This window comes from Pygocentrus nattereri, chromosome 29 (genome assembly GCF_015220715.1).
Source record: "Pygocentrus nattereri isolate fPygNat1 chromosome 29, fPygNat1.pri, whole genome shotgun sequence".
NCBI lineage: Eukaryota > Metazoa > Chordata > Actinopteri > Characiformes > Serrasalmidae > Pygocentrus > Pygocentrus nattereri.
Genome location: NC_051239.1, coordinates 15,210,214 through 15,229,392, shown reverse-complemented (window position 1 = coordinate 15,229,392; position 19,179 = coordinate 15,210,214). Strand labels below are relative to the sequence as shown.

General features: G+C 40.3%; 1 protein-coding gene across 1 annotated transcript in view; it reads right to left on the bottom strand.

The window, feature by feature from the left end:
* Positions 1-3,983: 3,983 nt before the first annotated feature.
* The window catches only part of nr2c2 (nuclear receptor subfamily 2, group C, member 2), an 18,792-nt gene continuing 3,596 nt past the window's right edge, over positions 3,984-19,179 (bottom strand). The window contains exons 2-15 of the mRNA XM_017705735.2: positions 19,003-19,130; positions 16,230-16,331; positions 15,801-16,001; positions 14,910-15,015; positions 14,600-14,779; positions 13,386-13,533; positions 11,877-11,967; positions 11,309-11,439; positions 10,969-11,143; positions 8,753-8,874; positions 8,474-8,613; positions 7,500-7,637; positions 6,872-6,977; positions 3,984-6,781 (exon numbers count right to left, since the gene is read on the bottom strand). Coding sequence (XP_017561224.1) covers positions 6,607-6,781; positions 6,872-6,977; positions 7,500-7,637; positions 8,474-8,613; positions 8,753-8,874; positions 10,969-11,143; positions 11,309-11,439; positions 11,877-11,967; positions 13,386-13,533; positions 14,600-14,779; positions 14,910-15,015; positions 15,801-16,001; positions 16,230-16,331; positions 19,003-19,062 — 1,875 coding nt within the window. The 5' untranslated portion in view covers positions 19,063-19,130 and the 3' untranslated portion in view covers positions 3,984-6,606. The remainder of the gene's footprint in view (positions 6,782-6,871; positions 6,978-7,499; positions 7,638-8,473; positions 8,614-8,752; positions 8,875-10,968; positions 11,144-11,308; positions 11,440-11,876; positions 11,968-13,385; positions 13,534-14,599; positions 14,780-14,909; positions 15,016-15,800; positions 16,002-16,229; positions 16,332-19,002; positions 19,131-19,179) is intronic.

Here is a 19,179-nt window from a genome sequence, read left to right as displayed (position 1 = left end):
AAAAGAGGGTAACAGAGTATCAGAGAAACAGATGGACTACAGTCTGTAACTGTAGAACTACAAAGTGCAGCTATACAGTAAGTGGAGTTGATCTAATGGACAATGAGTGTAGAAACAAGGAGGTGGTCATAATGTTATGCTTGATTGTATGTGGATGTATTACAGCCAAAAACAATACTGTGCATATTATATGTTACTTTTGCACCATTCCATGGAAACTGACAGCAAAGTATTGGATGGATAATTTTAAGGGAACTAATAACACTGCAGAGCTTAGAAGCATCACATCTTTAGTACTCTACATAACAAAGTGCACTAAATATAATGGATTTCCAGCATTCATCGTGTCCTTCAAAGGCTTTCTTTTTCCATTTTATAACGAAAGGACATGCATTTTCATGTCCCGCTAAGGTGCAGCGACATTCTAGTGGCTTTTGAGGAGTGGAGGACATCAAAGCGGAGAAATGTTGCTGAGGAGATATTTTTGTGATGGCCAAAATAAAAAGGAAGAAGATAAAGCAAGATGACAACAGCAATACTACTAGTGTTATTTGTAGGTCCTCTTATCCCATCTGTTGTGCCAAAGCTGAAGACAATGACTCAAGAGGCACTCAGCCATCAGTCTGTGTAGTTGTGCAACCCTCAACAGAGAGGAAACAGCACTCAGCTCGGTGGGGTCTGTGTGGGTGGGATAGCCATGCCTGAAGATAGGAATTGAAGTTATCCCAGGACTCTTAGTTGCTCTCCAAGGTGCTGAAAGCACAACTGCTAGGAAATGCCAACACCTGTTTTAAGGTCATGCCATTCTACTGTTGGCAGTTGGAATGGTTAGGAAAAAGGGTGGACAAGGGGGGGGGGGTTACTAGAACAGTGTGTGAATGGGAGAGAACATTCTAGAACAATTTCAATGGAAGAAAATATTCTAGAACAGTGTGAAAGAGGGTAGAATATTTTAGAATGGTGTATGAATAAAGGAGAACATTCTACAGTACTACGAATAGGGAGGACACTCTAGCACAGTGTGAATGTGGGATAACATTCTGGAATATTGTAAAGGGAGGATACCAATGTTAAAGGCGGAGAACATTCTGAACAGTGTGAATGGATGACAACTCTAGAACAATGAATATGGTATAAGATTCTGGAACAGTGTGAAGGAAAGAACATCCTAGAGTACTGTGGATGTGGCCAAACATTCTGGAACATTGTGAATGGAGGTTAACAATGTTAACTGACAGCAAACATTCTGGAACAGTGCGAAGGGAAGAGAATATTCTAGAGTACTGTGAATCAGGGAGGACATTCGGGAACAGTGCGAAGGGAAGAGAATATTCTAGAGTACTGTGAATCAGGGAGGACATTCTGGAACAGTGCGAAGGGAAGAGAATATTCTAGAGTACTGTGAATCAGGGAGGACATTCGGGAACAGTGCGAAGGGAAGAGAATATTCTAGAGTACCGTGAATCAGGGAGGACATTCGGGAACAGTGTGAAGGGAAGAGAATATTCTAGAGTACTGTGAATGAGGGAGAACATACGGGAACAGTGCGAAGGGAAGAGAATATTCTAGAGTACTGTGAATGAGGGAGAACATACGGGAACAGTGCGAAGGGAAGAGAATATTCTAGAGTACTGTGAATCAGGGAGGACATTCGGGAACAGTGTGAAGGGAAGAGAATATTCTAGAGTACTGTGAATCAGGGAGGACATTCGGGAACAGTGTGAAGGGAAGAGAATATTCTAGAGTACTGTGAATCAGGGAGGACATTTGGGAACAGTGTGAAGGGAAGAGAATATTCTAGAGTACTGTGAATGAGGGAGAACATACGGGAACAGTGTGAAGGGAAGAGAATATTCTAGAGTACTGTGAATGAGGGAGGACATTCGGGAACAGTGTGAAGGGAAGAGAATATTCTAGAGTACTGTGAATCAGGGAGGACATTCGGGAACAGTGTGAAGGGAAGAGAATATTCTAGAGTACTGTGAATGAGGGAGAACATACGGGAACAGTGCGAAGGGAAGAGAATATTCTAGAGTACTGTGAATCAGGGAGAACATACGGGAACAGTGTGAAGGGAAGAGAATATTCTAGAGTACTGTGAATCAGGGAGAACATACGGGAACAGTGTGAAGGGAAGAGAATATTCTAGAGTACTGTGAATGAGGGAGGACATTCGGGAACAGTGTGGCTGGAAAAGGAGCAGACAGTGCGGAATAAGATATCCAAGCCAAAGGAGCTCACCACCTACACATTAGCTGTGACATGCTAGTGATTCAGATGCTAAGGCTTGTGTATCTTCTCAACCTGCGTGTAGTGAACCTGCAGCCGCTGTTGTGAGATTAAATTCTGAACACATTTTACTGACTGACCTGGACGGCACCAGTTGTGGTATTTCGGCACTGTCAGGACAAAAATATTCTACCTCTGCATTTTTTCTAGAATTTGTAAACAGCCCTTTACATTGTGTTGAATCATGATGAGTGCACAATGGCAATAGTCCAAATGGCTTAGCTTGATTTTCAGTAACAGTTAAGGATTTTTCCCCCCACCTTGTATGTTACTATTTTGGAGACAGGGTTTTGTTCCAACAGCAAAGATGTCAACACTGCAAAAATGCAAAAATTCCAGTTAAAGTAGTACCAGTGAAAGTGTATATGTTTCAGAGAGTCGTACAAGTCTATGTGAAAGTACACAATATTTCCAAAAGTATTCGCTCGCCTACCTTCACACACATATGAACTTGAGAGACATCCCATTCTTAACCCATGGGGTTTAATATGATGTCGACCCACCCTTTCCAGCTATAACAGCTTCAACTCTTCTGGGAAGGCTTTCCACAAGGGTTAGGAGTGTGTTTATGGGAATTTTTGACCGTTCTTCCAGAAGCGCATTTGTGAGGTCACACACTGACGTTGGAGAGAAGGCCAGGCTCACAGTCTCCACTCTAATTCATCCCAAAGGTGTTCTGTGGCGTTGACTCTGTGCAGGCCAGCTAAGCTCTTCCATACCAAACTGGCTCATCCACGTCTTTATGGACCTGCTTTTTGCACTGGTGCGCAGTCATGTTGGAACAGGAAGAGACTCTGCAGTAAGTTGACGATCTCTGCGCTCTATGCCCCTCAGCATCTGCTGATCCTGCTCTGTCATTTTATGTGACCGACCACTTCGTGGCTGAGTTGCTGTCGTTCCCAATCGCTTCCACTTTGTTATAATCCCACTGACAGTGGACTGTGGAATATTTAGTAGGGAGGAAATTTCACGACTGGACTTCTGGCGTCTGATCACGCCACCACGCTGGAATTCACTGAGCTCCTGAGAGCGACCCATTCTTTCACTAATGTCTGTAGAAGCAGTCTGCAGGCCTAGGGGCTTGATTTTATACCCCTGTGGCCATGGAAGTGATTGGAACACCTGAATTCAGTGATTTGGATGGGTGAGTGAAAACCTTTGGAAATATAGAGTATATATCAGAGAGTTGTACAGGTCTATGTGAAAATATGTTTCAGAGAGTTCTGCAAGTCAATTTGAATGAGCATGTGCACTGGTAAGTTGTTCAAGTCTACAAGATGTGTTTCAGAATGGTGGTACAAGCCGCTCAGTAACAGTTTTCTGTTTTGACAGAAAATTAGAGTCTTCAGTCGACTGAAGAGGCATCCACATATAGCTTTGGGAGTCACTGCCAAACAACCTAAATTATTAACACACTTTTGAGGGATCTGAAGACCATTTACACTCATTAACAAAATAAAGAGGACACTAAATTGTGCCAAAATACAAAGACTGATCACAAATCAATACACACAACTGTTCTTTAAGTGTGAAACAACCATGAGGCAGTAATTATCTTAATGTGCAACAAATTAGCTTGTCATGACCACAAATTCATTTCCATGGGCAGAAAGCAGTGAACTCGAAACTAACACATTTGATGGACTGACATAAAACAAATTAAATTAAAGCCACGCTGAACATCACCACCATCATTGGTTTTACATATATATTTTTTAAAAAGTCATTCACTTCTGAGGTCATTCATTTCTCTGCAAGGTACATAAAGGAGTTAATTTAGCCAAAAAAAAATGAAATTAGTTTCTGGCAGACAAATATGTATTTCTAAGCCACAACAATTATACTCCACCTTGATACAGCATTTAATAAAATGCATTAAGCTATTCCATGCACTGCAATGCACTACATACAAAAAAAGCTTAACATCTCATTGCCAGAGGGGAAAAAATGATTAAAAATGGACATGCATTCATTTTAATGAAGTTACATGTAGTATAAATCTCATTAGACATGTTATCACAACAGCTTTAAAAACAGTCTTGACTGGGTTTTAAACCCAAATATTTAGGTAGGCTATCATACAGTACATATACATTTCAGGTATGTAGCAGTCTCTCATAACCTTATGGTTCACCCTTCCAAAAAAAAAAAAAAAAAGGCAGAAAACAATGCATTTCACAATTTCTTCTAATATTCATAAGTGCATGACTGTACTTTGAGTACATTTCACAGAAGACAGCTGTCATGATTGCAACTGACAGAGCAAAATGAAATACACTGCGCAATAACGGCATATTTGTGTACAACAAATAAATTAGACATGATTGATCCAAAGAGTAACCAGCTGAAAAAAGTCTCCAACGAAAAAGGTGTGAAATACACTGAGAACTTCCAACATGTGACATAAGTTGATAGCTTTAAAGAAAACACTAAAAACAGACAATAAAGATCAGAACTGTCTCCAGTTCTTCACGTAATGGTGATGAATCTTTAAAATAAATACACCTGAAAAGGAAGAAGGGTAGGTAAAATGAATGAGGGGGGGGAGGTGACGTAATGTCCAGGATAAGTGCATCATTGTGTTGTATGCTGATTGTCCAGATAGCAGAGGTGTTCTGTAATAAATCAACCAATAATGGATTCCCACTCTCCAGTATGGCTGCATGGCAAAAACAAATATATAAAGATTGTATGAGCTGGAGATAAGGACTATATGTGCAACAGGTATTTAGACACCAAATTACGCCAAACAGGAATTTTAACTGTCAATCGCAGGTGTTGCTACTCAGTCCAAACTTGGTGCCTATGTGCAGGATGCCCTTAGAAGTAATAGTGCTAGTTAAGGATCAGCATCAGTTTTGCACATCAAGAAATATTAAGCAAGCTGTAAAAGCAAAAAAAGAAAAAGATCTTGGGTCAGAGCTTTTACTCTGATGGGTCTTGTCGATTTGACGCAAAGCTATTTCAATATAGTCATATGCAATAGTTTGAACACCTCAAGTCAAATTACATGTTTTGCTGGTTTTCTAAGAGAACAAAGGTTTACTTAAATATGGCATTTATCTGCAATTTTTCATCTGCTGAGTTAAACATATTTTTAATTTTATTTTTAAAAAGTCAAAATATGAAATGCACCATAAAATGTGTACGAGCCATATTTTTGCTCCGCCCCAATATGTTCAATATGTTAAAGCTGCACTATGCAAGATTTGGAGCCCTCTCTTGTGGACATGTGTAACTGCGTGCAATGTTCCTCACAAAGTACGAGCCCTTCCCCAAGCTGATGAATCTGATGTTTCAAAGACAAACTTCGTGAAGGCTGTGGTTTTCAAGGATGTAAGTTCAAGCATTATGTTCCTTTGTCATCATGCCTTTATCAGTATAATGTTGATTTTGCATTTGAGACCTAAGCTGAACCTTCTATTTGTGTGTGTGTGGTGTTAAAGCATAAAGACATGGTCTGAAAACCTCCCACCACCTGACGCCTGTTAACTTTTAAATGTATGTTTCAGGCTTTTACAAGGTGACTCACAGCAGCGCATGGACACCATATTTTTGCATATTTTTTCCTCCTGACAGTAATGCTACTTATTTCAATTGTAACAAAAAACTTACATGGTGCTGCTTTAAATGCATTAAATAAATATTTAAAGCATTAAATGAGCAGAAGTGTGTGCACAGGCTGTGCACTTGAACAAAACATGTAATTTGACCAGGCACACCAAACTTTTGCACACAACTGTACATCATGTTATAGGGACACTGATGCAGCTTTTTGCATAAGAAATCATGTCAAGTGTTAATGGATTGTACCTGGACACTTGGCCTTGACTAACTCCCATTTCTACATTCTACTGTGATGCTTACTGAATGCCAACAGTCTATGTACTAGTCCACTGACGGCTGAGTCTAAAACCCACAATATATCGGAGTTCTTGAATAATACAAAATCTTGTATATGGTGAATATTCCAAGTAGCCCTAAAGTCTCAAAATTCTCTCACTGGAAAAAGTCTGAAGTGCTTTATAAAATGTTGATTACTGTTTTCAGGAAAAATGAAAGATGATTGAACTCAAAGTTCCATGATGCATCACTCTCAGAGGACTACAACGCATCGATCTTGAAGTAACATCCACCTTCAGTCAGATGGCCTCACTGCTACGGCTCTTTTGAGGGCAGAGCTAGTTTGCATTCGAAGAAAAAAAAAAACAAAAACAACAATCTTCATTACTTTTGCATCCAGAATGAAGGCAGGTTATACTGGGAGATGCAGGATTGTAGTCTGCATCTGCAGGTCCAAACAGGTCACATCTGTAGTCATGCAGTTGGGCCGGTGATCTGGCTGTTGTAGTCTGCAGTCTCCATTTTCAGGATGTAAGGGATTATACTGTCGATGGGTACATTTCCAATTAGGCCGGTGAAGAAAAGTTCTTCTGTTATGCTGGAGCTCATCAACCTCAGTGCAGGCAGACGCATCAGAGTTCGTGCCAGCCTGTAAATTCAATCAGAAGATGTAACAATTAAAGAGAAGAGTACAAGCACAGAGGAGAAGTGTGTTCAAATCAAAGGTCAAGTAACGTACCTGTAAGTGTCATCTGGATAGGTCTTCTGCACATAGTCCTGCAGCTCCATCTGCGCTTTCTCCTGGAACTTCTCAATCTGGCTGCTGCTACTCAGTCCTGGGTGATCTTGTAATGGGAAAACATCGGTTCTGGTATCTTTACATTCCTCATTTACGCGAATACATTATCAGGACAGCTCAATAAAAGTCATTATAGGCATTCATGCTTCACAAAGTCTGTCCAAACATATATGTATATTAATTTAACCTTAAAAAGAGGAATTTAGTTATGGCAAGGTCAAAAGCCTTTCTACAAATACTGAAAAAAGTAGCTGTAAATAACCTAAAATGTTTTTTAGTGTTTTTTGTTTTATTATTGTGTTTTTTATTATTTATTATTTTATTAATGTGTGGTTGCACCACCTGACATTTTCTGGATGGCAAAATTGACAATTCTGTCTAAAAAAAATATAGTGCTATGAAACAAATATCAATACATTAAAGTTTCTTGCAAATACATCACATCATAACCTTTTAAAACATTTTTACATTTTGTTTTATTAATTATTAATTTATACATTTTAAACTTTCAAAAATGATCATTTTGAAATCCTTCATTTGTCATTGACCCAGAAAAGAGCCTGTATACCTGGACTGAAAAGGACAATGGCTTTCAGGTAGGCATACTCGTAGCCATCCGTCTCCAACTTGGCCATGCTGTTACAGAACTCCTGCAGCTTCCAGATGTGCTCCATCACCAGCTTCACACGCTCACCAGACAGCTTGTCTTTAGGAAGGAGACAAGGTCATTAGCAACCTTGATCACAAGGTCATCAAAACTGTTTCACATATTTATTCGTATTCCTCACACTGCCCACAGGACCACTTTGAAACTTAAAATTATTACTGCTATAAGGGAGCACCAACTACAAATTGCTTTAAAAAAGTGTAAAAGTTAGGGATGACCATTAAAAATATAAGCAGATTAAGAAGCTTTGGAGCAATGAGACTAATGCAGTAGATAGCTTGGCAAACGAGACATAATTTAATTACATCAATGCAATCAATGAAACAATGACTCTATATCTAAATTTACAAAGACTACAATTTTTTATCTAATCTGTTTTGAAAAAAAACAGGAGCATCTCTGATATTAACAGTTTGGTTGCTGATAATGTTGATATGGTCAGCCTATAGCAGCCTACCGCTCCACCCATTTATGTTAAAAGTTATGAGGAGGGTTTCAGCTCAGATTGCTTTTTGAATGAGGCCCAAAACAGGGCACCCAATCAGAGCAGAGCTTATTAATATATATATCAGTTTTAAAGGCACAGTAAACTTGTTTTAATCTAACGGAACTAGAAGTGCTGTACAACGGTCAAGTTATACCGAATTATGACTGGTTTTGGTATGTAAAATGAAGTAGGCTACATAGGATATGGGTCCTTTAAACTTGCATAGTTTAATGGAAAGTGATGAATTTTAAACACAGCATAAAAAACGTATCGTCAAATAATTTATTAGTGTAAAAGAGTGTATTTGGTCATAATCAATGTAGTTAGGTGGCAACACGAACTCTCATCATATTATTTCATTTTTGGAGAAATCACTGGGGCGACATACCGTCTTGTATGCTTGTCTGTAGGTGGTTGACGATGGCAGCCAGGATGGTGGAGAGACTCATGACCTGAGCACACTGAGCCAGACCCAGCGTGAACAACTCGTTCCAGCATGCCCGAACCAGGGATGTGTTACACTCTTGCCTACAATACACACACACACACACACACACACACACACACACACACACACACACACACACACACACACGCTTGTTTAAGAACATACATAAAGGCATAAAGAGTGTTGAACATCACTACAAAAACATTCAGCAGCACTCACCCAAGAGCAACAAAGGCTGGTATGGAGCGTGCCCAGTGCATGGAGAGAAAGAGCAGACGAGATGCAGACTCACAAATATAATGAACATTCAGATATTCAGGCATCGGACTGGGCATCGTCAGCTAAAAGGAAGAAATTATAAAGAGAGAACCAAAGATAGGTTCTTGTCATACACTGTTTTTATTATTTTTTTGCAAAAGAGTCAAGAAGAACTGTCAACATATTGTAATATTTAGAAAGCTCCCCCTGCCTGAACAGTTGGTCTGTCCCAAGCTGAAGATTTTATTAGTTGAGGAGAAATTCTTGATTTCCAACTAAAAGCAAAACATACTCCTGCCCCAAAAAAGGTCAATAAACAAATAGCATCAAAAAAAACATTAGGCTGTAAGTTTCCACCTTTAAAATTGAAGCTTTCAGTACAGAATATACATAACTGGAAACACTTTCCACTACAGCCTGACGGATACAACATTTGGGTGATAATATTGGAATATGTTAGTGGACCATGGTTTTATCAGCCACATTATCACAGATAAGGCACTAATAATAAGCAGTTATTTTGGCTTTACTGGCAAGAAATGACCTTACAATACAATATAATCTTGTTACAAGGGCAAAAACATAGTTCAGTCAAGAATTCTAATGCAGTAGGCTTAGAGAGGAAGTAGAACGGGCAGGTTAAGGCAGCTTAAATAAGCGCCCTCAGAAATTTAGCCAATGGATGTATAATGTTTGGTTCAAACATTGAAACACAAGTTTTCTCTGAGAGGCAAGAAGGGCCTATAAATTCAAATAGCTTTCCGTTTATTCAACCGCATATTTAAGCTTACAGAATCTAACTAGGCAACTGCACTGATGCAGATCACCATCAACAACTTTCACTTCAGATGTAATATTAAATTATTCGTAAGAGCAGTTAAATATAAGGCAGTTCTCATAAACAGTGTAGACAAGCTTGCATCACTGGATGCCAGACACGACACAGTCCAACTGGATAAAAACAATCACCACCTGCAAGATGCTACCATGGATGCCCTCTGGACAGTAAAACGCCAGCTTGCACGCTTGCTGTTCCACCAAACTACAGACGCAATCACTGTTTAAAAACCCACTCAGGCCAACTTTACTTTATATGTTTCCAGAAAAACAAACAATTTACAAAACATCAATTTCACAAACGCACGATATAAAACACTTTTATTTTGCTTTGTTCAGGCTCAAAACAAACTACTGTGTGGAGCCATATTACTACTACTCCCTGAAGCAGCAGGCTACTGTACATACTGAAGTAGTGTACATACCATAAATACCCTACAGGCAGGGCCTATCGCTTATGTAATATCCATTTGCAGCAGCTATATTTGCCGGTTTGGCTCTGTATTGGGGATGTGTGCACATGGAAATCCCAAGTCAGAGAGAACAACAGGAAGACCCCCAAAACGATTATACCAGGCAAATCAACAGCTAGCAGAAGATTGCAAAGTGACGTGCAGAGGAGCTAAATCAGCTTAAATAAGTGCCTTGATGACCATAGCCAATCATATGCACAGCAGGAGATCAGCTGACAACACTAGATGATTTGGGATTGAGGCCTGAGCTTGACTTCGTGGCCTGCCTAAATTAACGCCATGTTCTATATGGTTATGCCTCTTAGGTGTCCCTGAGTAAGGGACCCTCACTTTAAATACATCATAGCAATACAGACAGAACTACAACATGAACAAGAACACAAGCCACAAGACCCTTTGAAAGGTCTTGTGTGAAATATAGAGTTTTTGAATATTCACATGAACTTCAGAATTTCTTCCTCTTTAATGGCAGCACGCTCTTGTGCTGGCACAGACTCTGATCAACAGTGACAAAACCTGAAGAACTGATCAGATCCACCTGACAGTCATCTAACAGAAGGGACAGGACAAAAAACAAATCTGACTTTTTTGTACAAAGGCATTAATATGACCAGTAGCAATATTTATGAATAGTGACCTACAAGTATTTCATCTTCATTTTCTGTCATAAGCTTTCTTTCTTTTCTTATATTTTTTTAATATTCTGTTGTTTATTTACAGGATTTGCCCTGTAAAATCATTACCTGTCACAAAGTGCCCATATCTGTCAGGGTCTACTTTCAATTATATCTTTGCAAATGTGGATATTTTTTCTGTCGTAAACATTTACAAAACCAAAACACATGGATGCAGCAAGTTTGTACCCACCTTAAAGCTGACGTGCGTGTCTGTAAGCAGAGGACCCTCCACTTCAATAAGGGGCGTAACCTGATCTCTGCTGATCACCTGTATCGTGGCCCCACTCACACAATCAGCCTCTGACAGGCTCTGCCCTTCACCCACCTCATTGGGGTTTAACGCTTTGGCCAAAGTGTCAAAGGCACTGTAACGGTGCACACGCACACACACATGCACACGCACACACACACACACACACACACACACATTAAACAATAGCCACAATGACATTATACATACCTTTTTATTTTATGTGCACTGTGTACACCAAAAAATGTGTTAACGTGTCTCCATCACACACAGACAGTACCGTGTGATTTCGCTGGCTGACTCCTCCTGCTGGCTGTCAGAGGTGTCTCCATTATTGAGTGAGTCATTTAGGTTGGCTAGTGACGTCACTACATTGGCCAACGTCCCGAGATCACTATGACCGGTTTCTGCCTGAGGGTCAAACCAAGCAGTGAGGGAATTTACTTTGACTCACAATAAACCCTAAACCATATGGATTATGCTTCAAGAGAATCCCTGTAAATTTTGCAAATTTTTATATGCACATTGACTTCATATGCAGAATTTAACATCTTGGGGGAAAAATAAAACATTTAATGTGTTATGTGCAAACATTTTGGCACATTTCATATTCTATGTTTTTTAACAAATAAACACAAAGTGCGCAGTAAAATGTGCAGAAGAAATGCCATGTTTAGGTTTGTTCCCTGTAGTGGATGTGCTAACTTATTTCACACACTAGAAAATCCAAAAAACGTGTCATTTGACTGGAGATGTTTAAACTTCTGTATATCACAGTTTGTCATAAAATATCAGCATACATGTGTAACTAAATATTTTTTAAAAATTTAAATGCAAAATGTTGTTACCTTGGTGTCAGTAGCTAAGAGTAACGTGCCATCGGCCTGGATAAGCGGTTGCTGAATGTTCACTAGCATCCCAGGGTCCAATATCCCAGAGCTACAAGGATGAATGGCAAGATTAATAATCAATCACGAAATTAAGATTTTAAATGCAGAGACTACGCATTTGCTTTTATATACAACCCCAATTCCAATGAAGTTGGGACGTTGTGTAAAACATAAATAAAAACAGAATACGATGATTTGCAAATCCTTTTCAACCTGTATTGAAATGAATACACTACAAAGACAAGACATTTAATGTTCAAACGCATAAAATTGATTGTTTTTTGCAAATATTCACTCGTTTTGAATTTGATGCCTGCAACGCGTTCCAAAGAAGTTGGGACAGGGGTGTGTTTACCACTGTGTTACATCACCTTTCCTTTAACAACACTCAATAAGCGTTTGGGAACTGAGGACACTGATTGTTGAAGCTTTGTAGGTGGAATTCTTTCCCATTCTTGCTTGATGTACAACTTCAGCTGCTCAGCAGTCCGGGGTCTCCGCTGTCGTAATTTGCCCTTCATAATGTGCCGCACATTTTCAATGGGAGACAGGTCTGGACTGCAGGCAGGCCAGTCTAGTACCCGCACTCTTTTACTACGACGCAATGCTGTGGTAACACGTGCAGAATGTGGCTTGGCGTTGTCTTGCTGAAATAAGCAGGACGTCCCTGAAAAAGACGTTGCTTGGATGGCAGCAGATGTTGCTCCAAAACCTGTATGTACATTTCAGCAGTAATGGTGCCTTCACAGATGTGCAAGTTACCCATGCCATGGGCACTAACACACCCCCACACCATCAGAGATGCTGGCTTTTGAACTTTGCGCTGATAACAATCCGGACAGTCCTTTTCCTCTTTGGCCCGGAGGACACGACGCCCATGATTTCCAAAAACAGGTCACGGGCATTCAATGCTGGTTTTCTACCTTGCTGCTTACTTGCAGAGATTTCTCCAGATTCTCTGAATCTTTTGATTAACCTGTTCACCTGTGGAATGTTCCAAACAGTCTTTCGTTGCCCCTGTCCCAACTTCTTTGGAATGTGTTGCAGGCATCAAATTCAAAATGAGTGAATATTTGCAAAAAACAATAAAGTTTATCCGTTTGAACATTAAATATCTCGTCTTTGTAGTTTATTCAATTGAATACAGGTTGAAAAGGATTTGCAAATCATCGTATTCTGTTTTTATTTATGTTTTACACAACGTCCCAACTTCACTGGAATTGGGGTTGTATGTACAAACTGTATCAGTGTATTTTAGAGCCAGACTTTTTAAAACCATGAATAAATGGTAGTGTCTCAAAACATTTGACAATAGCAGCAGAAATGGTGGCTAAATGGAGACAAGAGCCTTCAACACATGCAGAAAGAATACTGCATTGGGAGCACATGCAGCAGTTGCATACAGGCTGCTTCTGCTCTTGTATAGACAACTAGTGTTTTTCAATCAAAGACAGCAGCAAATCTTACCGTGAGCCATCCTTCTCCGTGATGAATGTTGGTGTTGCTATGAGAGGACTACGCAAGTCTTTGCGGATGTAGATTTTCTCAGTGGAGGCAGCGCAGTTTGCAGGTTTCTCTCTGGGCAGATCTAATGGCTTCCTCTCACTCTGTACAGCTGCAGTATCACATGTAAACACAAGCACACATATGGTCAGGTTAATTTGCTCAACAGCAAAACGTATAACCTGTTCTAAAGCAGTGTTATGTAGAATATGCAGATAGGGCATGTAATTATGTAGATAGGATGTGTTGTTTTGGAACCAGTTTTGCTTTGAAACATATATGGTGCTGAAGCACTCCAGCTGACATTTCATAATTTAAAACCTAACTATATTCAAATGCACATAACAGACCCTCTTCACCAACATATGTAATCCTTTCATATATTTTCTGCACAAAAGTTTAGAGAATCTCCTTTTATTTATTTAATTCCACGTCAAAACGACCATTAAGTACAAGTTAGATAAAAAGCTCCACTTTTGCTTCAAATCTGAAAAAAATGTTCCAGTCAATCTTTCCACTGTTAGTAGAAAACTCAACACTAAGAGTCTGAAAGGATGTACAGGTGGCAAGAAGCTGAGAAAAAGGAGAAAAGGAAATAGACAAGAATGAAAAAATAAATTGGCATGTCAAAGAAAAAGCTGCTGGTGTTCCCAAAATAATAAACTGGCCACCCCAGAGCTTAGACTTCAACATTACTGAATGAGTTTGGATTATGTTGTGTAACGTGAGAAGCACAAAATGCAACCAACTTCTAAAACTGAACTTTGTAGGTATGGAAAAATATCTCTGCAGAGGTCTGATAAACTGAAAGCAGATCTGCTGAAAAGAATGGACGCTGTAATAAAGGCAGAGTAGACACACTAAATACTGAAGATGTTGATATTATATTTCGTTGCTGAGGCTTTGGTGTAATTTTCTGTTAACTGTGTTTTTGCTTTTTATCTGTGACACTGAAAAAGTTTTACTTAATGGCCATTTTGACTAGAAATTAAATGAAAGATGTGTGGTCTCTGACTTTTGCACAGTAATGTTTGTTGCAGTGCATTTGTGTGAGTGGGTGTGAGTTCATGAGCATGTCGAAGTGTGTGTATATATATATATATATATATATATATATATATATATATATATATATATATATATATATATATATAAATTAATTAATTAAAAAAACTCACACTCCATCTTCATGCCCATCTCAAGGCACTTCCGGAGGCGGCAGTACTGGCAGCGGTTGCGATGGTGCTTGTTGACCACACAGTCTTGGTTACTACGGCAACTGTAGGTCAGACTCTTCCTGACGCTTCGCTTGAAAAAGCCCTTACAGCCCTCACAGCTAACAGCCCCATAATGCCTCCCTGAACAACCACACACACACACACACACACAGCATAGCACATCTTAAAGTGTAGTATATACTAATGTGTATACACTGTGTTTTTTCCAAAAAGAGAGCATTCTGTTTTTAAGCTCTGTGTGAGTTTGTACCTGATGCTTTATCTCCACAAACCACGCAGTACTCTACAGGCTGCGGTCTGCCCACCTCTCCACCTTTACCTAGAAGTCTCTCCACTGACACTGCATCTGTAACAAACTACAACACAAGGTGAAAAGTCACAGAGACAGCAACGCACTGCAGAGTACAAACAGGGTAAACAGGCAAATGCATGCTTCACTATATCAATACAGGTATGCTTAGGAAATTTATACAGAAGGCTGTAAACTAAAAGTAGTATTTAGGCACATGGCATCATAACAATTTCATATGAGTAATAATATATCATCACTGTCAGAACAAAACCTCATCTCATCTCAAAATCTCCAAAATGGTATCATAATAGCAGAAGAAATAAGGATCCTTAAAGCATAATGGAAATTGGAGGCAGATGATCCGCTGTGGCGACCCCTAAAGGGAGCAGCCGAAAGAAGAAGAAAGCATAATGGAAATTAATGTAAAATATTTTATTCCAAGTAATGCAATTTTGGATCATTTCTTTGTCCATTTGTCAATATATTTTCAGAAAACATCAATGACCACTAGTATTGTTCCTATATTATATATGGATAACGTTTTCTGTCCCACAAGTGGGTTTTACAGAAAAAATCATTTTACAACCTCTCTTTATGCTTTATAGGACAAAGACTGTTTTGGTCACAGCGCCTTTAAGACAGATCTATGTAAATGATGCAGTCTAGGCAGAAACAACGTTTATAACTTTAACATGAGTGGGTGAAAAGCTGCTGAAAGCTGAATAGGTGGATGTATGTAAATGCATTTGGTTTCTGTTCGCAGCTTAATTTCCATGTGCAGGTTGTTTCCTGTGGAAAATGCCACTAAACCCGTTTTAAGTGTGTGTATATGTATTTTCGGGAGGTTACTTGTATTCGGCCAGGGACCAGACTGTCAGCTGTAGTAAAGATGAGCTGTTTGGTATTTGGGCTGTCAGGGGAGGCCAAGATGACTTTGCCCGCTGCTGTGCCGTCATGAGCAGCCAGTATAAACTGCTGCTTGGGCACACTAGCAGGATCCACCGCTGTCACGATCTGGATCTTCTGGCCTGTCTGCTGATCGGTCACGATCTGAATAAAGAAAAGACAGAGAGACAAAAGTATAGCGGTTATTATTATTATTATTATTATTATTAAGTTTTCCTTTCAAATGTGTGGGAATGTGTACACAGAACTGTTTTGTATATGTGCAATTAAGGACATAGATGGATGGAGAATGAATGATAATTGTGCAGACAAAAAATCCAGATTCTGTGATGGATATTCACAATGGAATAAGAAAGTGCAACGTGCGTGTACCTGTATTCTCTGTGGAGTGGTGACGGAGGGGTCAGTGGAGATGATCTGAATGCGCTGAGGAGAGGCATTCATCACTGGGCTGCCTGAAGGAGATGACTGCATCTGCAATGCACACACACACAAGCAAACGTTTTAATCACACTATCACACACGTCACACACACACACACACACACACACACACACACACACACACACACACACACACACACACACAGAGCAAATGAAGAAACAGGGCAATATGTCCTCTTGCTAAACTCTCCCTTTGAGGGTCAAGTGCAGAGTTTCCATGGTGACCAGTCTTCCTACACAAAGAGCTCCACAGCAGAGTATAAACAAACATCGCTCTCTTTTACAAGGTAAGAGAATATACTCTAAAAAATTACAATCTTAGAAAAAAAGAGTCATTTACATTTTTACTTTTTGATAGGTAAAAAAATAACAGAAACACAAAGACAGTCACACAGAATCATAGGCTTTCAGGGTATGGATGCACTGTACACACTGCCGTCATTACTTTTAGTCAAACGCTGATTTTCTTTGATTTGTTGACAACTATTACTGTAAAACACTGTTCAAAGGAGGGGAAAAACCCCAGACACTTTCCAGACAGATAACACAGAAGAGCTTTCCGTCTGGCTAGATGACACATTAAAACAACCCACTAACTCACAACTATTACAAACTCTTCTGGTATTTCAACTGTAAACACTATCAGGCAACATTGTAAATTAACTGCTTAGTTCTTTCTTCAATCCAAACTATATTTAATGATGCTAAGACTTTTCCCCCTACTGTTCAAAGATCGCTGAATTAACCCCCCCGAAATGAAAAGAAAAAAAAATAATACACTGCTCAAAAAAATAAAGGGAACACTTAAACAACACAATATAACTCCAAGTAAATCAAACTTCTGTGAAATCAAACTGTCCACTTAGGAAGCAACACTGATTGACAATCAATTTCACAGATGTTGTGCAAATGGAACAGACAACAGGTGGAAATCATTGGCAATTAGCAAAACGCACTCAATAAAGGAGTGTTTCTGCAGGTGGGGACCACAGACCACTTCTCAGTACCTTTCTGCTTTCTGGTCACTTTTGAATGTTGGTGGTGCTTTCACACTCGTGGTAGCAGGAGACGGACTCTACAAACCACACAAGTGGCTCAGGTAGTGCAGCTCATCCAGGATGGCACATCAATGCGAGCTGTGGCAAGAAGGTTTGCTGTGTCTGTCAGCGTGGTGTCCAGAGGCTGGAGGCGCTACCAGGAGACAGGCCAGTACACCAGGAGACGTGGAGGAGGCCGTAGGAGGGCAACAACCCAGCAGCAGGACTGCTACCTCCACCTTTGTGCAAGGAGGAACAGGAGGAGCACTGCCAGAGCCCTGCAAAATGACCTCCAGCAGGCCACAAATGTGCATGTGTCTGCACAAACGGTCAGAAACCGACTCCATGAGGATGGTATGAGGGCCCGTCCACAGATGGGGGTTGTGCTCACAGCCCAACACCGTGCAGGACGCTTGGCATTTGCCAGAGAACACCAGGATTGGTAAATTCACCACTGGCGCCCTGTGATCTTCACAGATGAAAGCAGGTTCACACTGAGCACATGTGACAGACGTGACAGAGTCTGGAGACGCCATGGAGAGCGATCTGCTGCCTGCAACATCCTTCAGCATGACCGGTTTGGCCGTGGGTCAGTAACGGTGTGGGGTGGCATTTCTTTGGAGGGCCCTCCATGTGCTCGCCAGGGGTAGCCTGACTACCATTAGGTACCAAGATGAGATCCTCAGACCCCTTGTGAGACCATATGCTGGTGTGGTTGGCCCTGGGTTCCTCCTAATGCAGGACAATGCTAGACCTCATATGGCTGGAGTGTGTCAGCAGTTCCTGCAAGATGAAGGCATTGAAGCTATGGACTGGCCCGCCCGTTCCCCAGACCTGAATCCGATTGAGCACATCTGGGACATCATGTCTCGCTCCATGCTCCTGATAAGGTGGTGGATGGTCTCCTGAGGGATCTCCTCCCAGACCTGGACTAAAGCATCCACCAACTCCTGGACAGTCTGTGGTGCAACGTGGCGTTGGTGGATGCTTTAGTCCAGGTCTGGGAGGAGATCCCTCAGGAGACCATCCGCCACCTCATCAGGAGCATGCCCAGGCATTGTAGGGAGGTCATACAGGCACGTGGAGGCCACACACACAATACTGGGCCTCATTTTGACTTGTTTTAAGGACATTACATCAAAGTTTACATCAAAGTTACATCATTACATCAAAGCCTGTCGTGTGTTTTTCCACTTTAATTTTGTGTGTGACTCCAAATCCAGGCCTCCATTGGTTAATACATTTGATTTCCATTGATTTTTGTGTGATTTTGTTGTCAGCACATTCAGCTTTGTACAGAACAAAGTATTCAATGAGAATATTTCATTCATTCAGATCTAGGATGTGTTATTTGAGTGTTCCCTTTATTTTTTTGAACTGTGTAATAAAAGAACAACAACGAGTGGAAAGTAAAGAAATGAGGGCTGGTCACTGACTTGCTCAGTAATGTAATAAGATGGGAGTAAAACATAATTAGAAAACTAGTGATGCAAATTACTCAATACAAACAGGGAGGTTAAAATTTTCATTGTGCACAAATGACAGCAGGACACTAACATTAAGAGGCTGCTTGAAAAAAAAAATGTAACATGCTTTAAGTGGACGTCTGTGGCTCTCTCACTAACACTATTGCATTCACTTGGGACACAAACACAGATCACTCACCTCTGCAAGCTGCTCAGTGGTCACTATCTGCTGAGCCAGCACCTCCACATTCGTTGTCATGGCGATATAAGGTCATTAGTGGTGTGTGATTGGACCAAGGCCAGTGCCACATTTGTTAACAGCCCCACCTGTATAAAGCATTTTGGTTCTTTAAAAGGCTATTCATGGTTTGTTAAT